This window comes from Ipomoea triloba, chromosome 13 (assembly GCF_003576645.1).
Source record: "Ipomoea triloba cultivar NCNSP0323 chromosome 13, ASM357664v1".
In the NCBI taxonomy this organism is placed as follows: domain Eukaryota; kingdom Viridiplantae; phylum Streptophyta; class Magnoliopsida; order Solanales; family Convolvulaceae; genus Ipomoea; species Ipomoea triloba.
The window spans coordinates 1,323,047-1,333,166 of NC_044928.1; the positions used below are offsets into that span (position 1 = coordinate 1,323,047).

At 35.4% G+C, this 10,120-nt stretch overlaps 1 protein-coding gene across 1 annotated transcript; it reads right to left on the minus strand.

The window, feature by feature from the left end:
• Positions 1-4,080: 4,080 nt before the first annotated feature.
• On the minus strand, positions 4,081-5,644 carry LOC116002304 (putative UPF0481 protein At3g02645). The gene is made up of 2 exons (XM_031242408.1): positions 4,615-5,644; positions 4,081-4,532 (listed from the first exon to the last, which is right to left on the minus strand). Exons 1-2 carry the CDS (start codon positions 5,642-5,644, stop codon positions 4,081-4,083), a joined length of 1,482 nt encoding a protein of 493 aa, XP_031098268.1.
• Between the last annotated feature and the right edge of the window lie 4,476 nt (positions 5,645-10,120).

The window sequence follows — 10,120 nt, forward strand, 5'->3', positions numbered from 1 at the left end:
AAATACCTTTAAAAATTTTATATTTCGGCACGTTTTAAACAGATGGGTGACCGACGCGATAAATTTTGACACTAAAATAGTAATCGTGGGATCAAAATTGATACTAAAACAATTGTCGTGGGATCAAAATTGGTATTTACTCATATTTTTTTTTCTTGACTAACTAAGTTTCCTTCCCAGTAAGCAGTAACAGTATTCCTTAAATGCGACCATGCGTCCATGCATATATTCCCTCCATTTGTTGAACTCCCTAACAAAATAGACAAATAGGTGCGTTGAATAGAGTTTGGTTTTTGTAAAAAATTAAAAAATAATTAAAAAATAGGTGCATTGAATACAAGCATAAATTTTAAAGTTTCATAGTTGCTTGATGTGTTTTGCCCCACAGAAAGCGTATCACATTTTTCTTTTTATGGACTAACAAGCTTCCTTCCCGATAACAAGATTCCTGGTGTTTTCTATTTTTCCATCAATTAAAGTTTTGAAAAAATATTTTCAATCAATGTATTTGATGTGAATAACTTTTTAAATAAAATTGATTAACATGTTTGTTGTTATATATTGAAAACATAAGGTTTAAATTATTCAGACAAATAATTAAGATGTTTGGTTTGTTTAAGCTTTTCAATTTTTATTTTTAAAAAAAAACTATAATACTCCATCCGTCTCATTTTATGTGTCGGATTCGTTTAACGACGATCTTTAGCTGAAGTTATTGATGGTAAGAATGTTATTGGAGTATATTTGATAAGTGAATAACAATAGTTGAGTATATGAGTTTGCGTGTAAGAGAACCAGAGAGCCCCCATCCTCTACACCAGATCTACTACTTATACTATGTGTGTAACTAATTAACGGCTCTGATCTTCTTCTAGTGAGTGTAACAGACTCGAATAATAATGGTGGGATCTAGTGTGAGTAAGAAAGACAAGCCTATGGGATCTAGTGTGAGTAAGAAAGGCAAGCCTATGGGATCTCATCTTGAGCCATGTTTTGTATAATCTCAACTTAGCACTTGTGCACACAAGGCCCTCACCTAATCTAATAATTTTGGTACTTGGTTATTGGCTTGAGAAGGGAGCTCATTTGTAAGACCGAGATGATTCTTGAAATCGGCTTGGTTGTCACGAGTTTTTTTCTGGATTGTTTGGTTGTACAGGGAGGAAATGTAATTAATGTTCATAGCTTGGAAAGTAACTTGTCCTTAGTCTTTGCTTGAGGACAAGCAAAAATTCTAGTGTGGGGGAGTTGATAGCTCTATTTCTAAACACCTTTTTACCCCCTATTTTATCTATTTTTGTTAGCTAAGTGTTAATACTTGAGTAGGATTTATTACCCGTGATGTTTTGTGACTAAAAGATAGTCAGCCGGCGAGCAAACACTACCGGAAAAAATACCACAATTAATCGGATAACACTCAAGATAGCCTCCCTAAAAACTCTAGTGTTTTCTATAGTGGATCTAATCGACCGTTATATCAAGGTTCACGATAATTACATTAAATGGGCTAATTAAGGATATTAAATGCTCCCATTTAGTCTCTAATCGTGGGATGTTTGTTGCCCTAACACTCTGTGGTTGTGAACTCTTTCTGCTGACTGGTTTTGAGACCCAAGCCAGCCGGTATTCTCACCTGACAGAATCTTATAACCGGTCCGCTTCTCTCGGTATGCTCTGCTGGCTCTTTAATCTGACCAGACTTGCTCAGTCACCTAGTCGACCCTCCAGGATGACCGATTGGGTCAGTTATCCACCCGGTCGGGATCAAACTTTAGCATACTATCAGGCTGTACTAACCACTCTACTGCTCCAAGGTGATGCTTCCGATTGATCGATCAGACGGTTCTGTTAGAGCGGTTATTCCTTTTTTTTGTCCGAGGGGCTCACTCATCCTTCCTCCTTTGTCATTCTGCTCCACCCGTCCGACCCCATAACTCGTTCGGCCTCGACTTATATCCCATCAACTCGTTTGTGTGTTTTTGTGTTTATAGGTGAAATTCCCTACAACGAGTAGCAAAGGAAGCATATTGGGTTGCATTGGACCAATTTTTGTAGCATAGGATCCCACTCAAGGAGGGAGAGGAGCAGTGGAGCGCAAAACGGGCACCCGCATGGGCCGTGCAGGTGATCGTGTGTGCCCGTCCTGAAAACTGTTCTGCGTCACCAACACGACCCCCTACACGGACCGTGTAAGGGGGCCGTTTAAATTCTGTACTGTTCTGTTTTATGCGTTTTTCAACTGCAATTTTGTTAATTCTGAACCCTAGCTAGCTTAGTATTATTCTCTCTCACTCCTATAGCCATTGTAGCTTAAAATAGCATAGATCTACACCTAGATACACATTGGAGGCTTTATTTTGTTGATTTGGACTGGATTCCACCAACTCTTCCTCTACATTTAATAGAGAAATGTCTATTTCCTTTCTTTCTCTCCTCTTTTAATTTATTGCTATGCTTATGATTTCCTTTCTTAGATTTGCTATGTTAATGTTTCCTATGAGTGAGTAGTCACCTATTTGGGCTAGATTAGGGTGTTATTGCTCCTATTGATGCTAGAAATGTAGTTATTGCATAAAGGGGAAGAACAAACCCACCTAGGGTTCTTGAGTTTGAATGAGGTCTTGATTTCTCTTGTGATAATTGATACGTAGCAATTGTTGCTTGTGTTTGTAGAGTCTTTCATCTCAATGGAAGTTGGATGGAAGACTTTATTAGCCTTCCCAATTTCAAACCCATTTTCCTTCTATAAAAATAGGGGTAGATTGGGGCTAAAAATGCTTTTGTTCTTCAAGAACTTGGGTTGATACACCACGAAAGTAGGGCAATCCTTATTCTAATCCTTGTTTTACTATGAATGTGGCTAGTTTAGGCTTTATTAGTGCATTTGCCTCAAAACCCTAGGTGAATTGATTCTTCCCCTAATCTCAAGTTGTTAATGCATCAATAGAGCAATACCTCTTGTCTAACACATCTTTTCCAATTGAAGTTTCTTGTTTTAAAATTGCTTTCCCTTATCCAAAAACCCAAAAACATCTAATTTTACTCACACCTTAAACCAATATAATGCTTGCTTGGATCCTTATGGATTTCAATACATTGGTGAGTAGAACCTAGTAAACATTCAAGTACGCGCCGTAGTCCCAATCCCCTGTGGATTGACATTACCCATTCATTCTCACCATCACGCGTACCATACACTAGAACCTTAAATAAAAAATACATTTTTAATATACTAAAAGTACATCATTTGTATACATAAAATACATTATTTAAAAGTACATAATTTTTTTATATATTATTAAATAATGTATATTTAATACAGAAATTATATACTTTTAGTATATTAAAAATGTATATTGCATTCATGGTTCACATAGCTATGTGGACCATGATCGATACAATAATTTGCCAGGGGGTGTGGCTAGGGCGGTTAACGAACCGAACATAAACAAATGGAGGTTATTCCTGTTTGTTTGTTAAGGATTTTGGAGTGTCCGTGTTCATGTTCGTTTGTTAAGATTTTTGAAAATCATGTTCGTGTTCGTTTGTTAAGTGCTCATTAGTGTTTGTTAACGTTCGCGAACATGTTCACGAACGTGTTCCTTAACGTTAACAAACACGTTCACGAATGTGTTTGTTAACGTTAGCCTAACATATATGTTCGTTCACGAACATGTTCGTGTACGTTCATGAAGAGGTTCGTGAATACTTAATTACCAAACACATGTGCATGTTCATGAACATAATTTGTTCGTGAACAAGACATAATCTACGTTCACAAACAATAACCAAACAAACAACACAACTATATATGTTTGTGAACATTATTAAACGAACACTTAACGAACTTGTTCGGAAACATTACTTAAACGAACATAAACGAGCTTGTTCGCGAACATTATTAAACGAATACAAACGAGCTTGTTCACGATCTCCGATCTTTCCACTGTTCAGACTCTATTCGTTTATTAATCGAGCTCTAAATTTTGTTTGTTAATGATTGTTTATCTTAACAGACGAACGAACAAGAGCAGATTATGGAAAGTTTTCTTGGCTAACACCCCTAGTTCTGGCTTATTCCTATCCGTCCTCCTTGGCCCAAAGTTTGCTGCAATGGTAGGACCCACAAAATGTTTGGAAAGCCAACAGTGCGAGGGTTAAAATGAATGAAAGTACAGCAAAAACTTTCCACGTCATGTGTGCATTTTTCTTAATCTTCCTATAGACCCTGACGATCATCCTCAAATCATAGAAGTCATTGGTCTTCTTGATGGCAACCTCAATGCTGGATCTCTTATCTGGTTTTGTGAAAAACCTTTTCATACCATTGAAGAGGTCCGCAGTTTCTTGGTCACTGAGAGTGCCCTTGATGACCCCATATTGCCTCAGCATCCTAACATCCTCCGCAGTGTCCACAATCCCATTCATCAGATTTACATACCGCGCAAATTCCAAGCTTGATTTTAGCATGGAAGCCTCGTACGCTACGAGGTTTCTCAGAATAACTTCTGAGCATGAGTTTAGAGTGATGACTGGGAGGTAAAGTGTGGCTTCGTGTTAAGGACTGCAGATGACTGCAGATCCCTCCTTGTAGAACTGGGGAGCATCTGATACAAGCGTAGCGCCATAAGGACGCCACTGAAGGGATTGTTATCTCGTCTTCGTCGTCCCCGTCGATCTTCGTGGCTGTCCTGAACAAACCTGAAATGGTGGTCCATGGAATCACGTTCGAGACAGCCTTAACATGTCGTGTGTGTTTTAGACCTATAGACTCCAGACCATTTATAATTTCCTCGAAGTTTTGGAACGTGTCTGGATCTTGGCCATTGTGTTCTTGAGCTACAATCAACTTGGTTTCAACTATGGCTTTTTGTTGGACAGAAATCTCCTGAATTGGAACCTCAACCACGCTGCAAGAACCTTGATCCTTGACAATCAAATGGTACATGAGATCTAGCAGATGCAGAGGTTGTCGGAAATGATTGAAATTCCTAGTTTCCATTGAGATTTTCAACGGCGAATGGGCTTCGCAAAATCTCAACAACATCGAGAATACTTCATCATCACTGGGAGGTGATGACAGTTCAACTAGCTTCAAGATTTCCTTAATCAGAGCCACAGGAATCTGATTCTCGAGGAGGATTATGTCCCGGGTGAGAATATTGTCACCACTTAGACATCCACCTCGAACATCATAGGACGATGAAAGAGTTTGCAAGACGTGGATCAAGAACAAAGAATCAATGGCAATAATCCAAGCCAAAGTACCTTCTTGGAGGTCCATGAACCTGCTGTAACACGCCCGAATCATAGGATCCTTTTGCCTCAACTTATCAACAACACAGTGTTGAAAGTTGAGGATTTGTGAGGGGTCAAGAATCTGTTTAAGGGCTGCAAGCTTGTACCTCTCCATGTGATAGAGCTCGGGCTTGAGATGATGGTAAGGCCCCAAGCCTATCAACTGAGGGGTGTAAGCTTCTGGGTTTTGATCAATCAAAAGTTTTGGGACTTGGAAGACACATAGGGGTGGGAGATGATCAAACTGAATTTCAGCTTCTTTCTTGAAGATATTGCTTATTCTATCTTCCCATAGCCGTGCACTAGAGAATGAAGTAGAATGTTTTGGCTTTTTCTCTAAGGCCATTTTGTTTTTGTGTTTCTTTTAATTTCTTAGCTTCAAAAGGATTGAAAAAGTTATATGGTTTGGGTTGGTTTATATAGAGGTGAGGGGTGGGGATCGGATGGAAGCATCGCAATAAAAACACAGCAACAATAGTAGCTAGCCTAATTACTAGTAGGTTTTTTTTTTTTTTTTTCACGAGATATATAAAAAATGATATATAATACTCCATAGTATTGTTTAAAAACGTCTATTTGCTCTTTCCTTACGAGGAGAATAACTATTATAAGCTTGTACAGGTTTAGTTCATTGGTTCATAATATTTAGAACAGGATAAACTTTGAAACTCAACAGTGACAGTATGAGATTATGTCTAAAGTGGGCAGATTCTCCTTTGTGTGCACCGACATTTGACCTTGTCTATTGAGTCACTAAATTATCGTGATTTATATATATCCTCCCAAATGTTGTGCTAGGCTAGAGTACAAGGGCCCTTAGGGTTGGGAATTCAACCTTTTGGTGCAAGATAGCTATTCTAAGATACACTTGGCTATTTTTAGTAACATAATTAGTTTATCAGTCAATTTTGACTTCTTAACCACTATTAGCTATTTGACTAATTGGTTATTCATCTTTTTGTAACAACTTATTACTCTAAAATACAGAAATTCAAAAAGTTGCTCAAAACAGTTTTTTCGATAAGCTTTTTGCATGTAAGTTTTTTCGATAAGTTTTTTCGATACTCTCAAAGGTTATTTTGCATGTAATTAGATATTAGCTAACAACTCATTTACCAAACATCTTTCTACAACCAGCTAATGCAATCAACAAGTTAAACCCGCTCACACAATCCACTAACAGCTATTTTTCAAACACCCCCTTAATATTAATTAAACTATTTTTGAGTTCATAAGAATAACACTAGTTACGACACGCGCATTGCACGAATAATTCAATGTGCAATGTGTATTTTTAAATTAGTGTTTCAGAATTTATCAAAGTATCATTTGATATATATCATGACGTATATCAATGCAATATTATCAAATTTTTCATAAAAGTAAATATTTTGAGAATGTATAACTATGACCTGCGGTAGAAATGTTGGATTAACTGGTGCAATAGCAATTTTATAGAGAAGCACATCCACTGGATAGTACCGAAGCGTAGTTTTTGCAACACAAAATCTTATTAATTATTGGTGTGATCTATTTTTTCTCTTGTTGATACTTCCGCCATAAATGAATTATTGATTTGATCTAGTCCCTTGGTGTGCTTCACTGCAATTTTAGTGACTTGACACAGTGCACCTTCAAAAATAGAACCAAATCCTCCTTCACCAAAAAGACAATGATAATAGAAATAGTTTCTCATCTATTTTAAATATATGCTCTAAATTAGGTGTACCGTTTCATCAATGTCCAATGTGTGATTCTAATTATTTGACTAAAGTTCATGTTAAATTTTATTTTGTATTTTTTAAATACACTCTAACATATTCATAGTATATGTTTATCAATTATGTCAATTTTGATTGGATGGGGTTTGAACATAAGACCTTATAAAAATCAATAAGAAAGTTAACAATAATAAATAGATAACGGAATATTCCATTACTAAAGTTTACACTAACAGAATGCATGAGTATTTAGGAAAAGCAAATGATGTAATAGAGGATAAGATAGAAAGAATAATAAAAAAAAAATACTAAAATCAAAATAATATGAACCATTCATTTCAACAAACAATTACACCAACATTTTTTTAAGTTTCTTTTAGGGACTTAACTTTACTGGCTCATATTAGATTTGTATTTGTTGATTAGAAAAAAAAAAACAAAACAAAAAAGATAAAGGTATTTCTATCCTTTGATTGATTGTTCTCTTTTTCTTCTTTTATCCAATCAAACATTATAATAAAATTTATTTCGCCACCAAACTACTTTTATTGGCTCTTATTAAATTTGTATTTGTAGATTAAAAAAAAAAGATAAGGTATTTCTATCCTTTGATTGATTGTTCTCTTTTTCTTCTTTAATCCAATCAAACATTATTATAATAAAATTTATTTCTGCCTCCAAGCAATTAATAGCAGTTAAGTGGCACCCTTCTTCTCCGAAAAAGGTTAAAGACCTCTCAATAGCTTAGTAGACATGACCAAATGTTGGTGCGCACAAAGGATCTGCCCACTTTGAACATAATCACAACACTGTCACGGCTAAAATTTAAATCTTGATATTTTCTTTCAAATACTGCTTACTAAACCAGTGAGCTAATAAGCCGGTGGAGGCAGTTAAGTGGTACCCAAACAAAGCCAACGGTTATCAATAAAGGATGTCTTAGTTTATATATGGCTGGTTATTACTGGCCTAAAAATGGTTGAGTATTGAGATTCTTCTCTTGTGACAAAAAGAAGAGTCTTTCTCATTATCTTACTTGGTTGCTTGTGCATGGTTCTAATTTCTTCTACGTGGCTATGTGCCAATGTGTTATTGTTAGTTGTTAGCCAAGCTATGTCACTTTCGCGGTTAGTTTTGGACCGGTGGCTTTTCTTTCGTGTGTTAATTACTTTCTAGCTAAGCTAGCTTGTTCACATGATGAGAACTGGATAAATTGTATTAGATAAACAGTAGTTATAAATATACATCAGATTGTGGGAGTCTAGAATGAAAACTGTATAAATTGTATTAGATGAACTGACTCAAATACACAGAGTACTAATACACGTCTCTCCTCGCTTCTTGTTAACTACGAGTGCGTTGGAGGTGCGTAGAGTATTACTGACCCAGTGTACTACACTTATATCTTAGAAGTTGAATTGCGCTTTTCATCAGGGCCATTCCATAAAAAATAGGGGCCCTGTCTAATAGTTTAATCGGGACCTTCACTATTTTTGTTTCGAGATGCAATCTAAATTTTTTTTTAAATCAGATGCAATCTAATTAAATATAAATATATAATAGAGTAAAATTGCAATCTGAATATAATAGAATAAAATAAAAAACACAAAGATAATAATAGAGACACAAAAACATAGGGGAAGAGAGATTTTTTTACCATTTAGATTTAACTATAATGATACAAAGAGATATCTTATTTATAAAAGTAAGAAACATAATAAATAAAAAAAAGACATACGGAGTATTAAATATAAAAATAGAAGTCTAGAATATCTCGAAAATCTATATATAATTAAGGTAATTGAGTTCAAATCCATATAGACTTCAAGTTATTGTATCTTATGACAAAACTGAAAAAGTAATAAAACAATTTTGTGTCTAAATATAATGCATAAAATTCAACAAAGAAAAAAATATATTTCAAAGTTTAATTTAAAATTAGTTGCATTTTCGTGCCTATTTACACTCTCACAGTGATGGGAGTGGGTTAAAGCCTCAGTGGAGACAACTGTTGACTCTTTGTGTTTCAGTAGGTTGAGAAAGTAGCTATGAACAGATACTACATTGTAACAGAGTCAATAGTACTAAAAAAAACATATTTATTCACCCAAATCTTGTCAATTACTTGTAAAATTTTATTTTCACTTACAATTAAAACCAATATATAGATTCTAAAAAAATATTTATCAAGTATAGAAAATATTGAACTATATATAAAATATATATTTTTTAAAAATTGGGCCCCAAAAGCTTTTCATAAAATTGGTGAGGTCGCATTGTTCACACGTTAAGACGCGTCCACACTTGATTACTTGAACTCTACCATATATGTGTGTGTGTGTGTGTGTGTGTGTGTGAGATTAGGTTCAAATGAAAATCTCTGTTATTGTATGTGCACCATTGATTTTGCTCGATCTTGTGATTTATATATAAGATTTTGATTTTTGACTTGGTAAATTTACATCAGTGCACCACATAACTGCACCACTCCTCAGATCTCGACCGTCCAATCTCACATCTCAACAGTGCATTGGAGTTCACAAGGTCACATACAAGCAATGGTTCTCACCTGAACTACTGCACATATGTGTGTGTACTTGCGTTCCCATGAGAATACCCTTCCACACAGGGCCGGTTTTTTTATTTGCGTGGCCCTGTGCTGGTAAATAAATGAGGCCCTATCAAAGTATAAATAAACTGCGAATTAAAGAAAACTGATTCGCGTGAATATTACGGAGTAGAATTTTTTTTGAATAATACGTAGTAGAATTTAGATCAGTCATGAAAACCTAATTTTGAGCCATACATATACTAACTATTAGGTTAGAGCTGGACTAGGGGCCTCCAAAATTTTGGGGCCCTGTGCTATTGCTCATCTTGCACGCCCAAAAATCCGACCCTGCTTCTACATAAAAAATATAGACAAATCTTAGTTGTAGAAAATAAGTGATTAACGGCTATTATTAAAAGTTAACACACTGAATTCATGTACATAAACAACAATCCAAATCCCCATAAATATCAATTAAGGGAAAATCATTCAAGCAAAATTCTAAACTTCCATCCAAATAGGTAAGCCATCAACAAAATTGGAGTTTCTA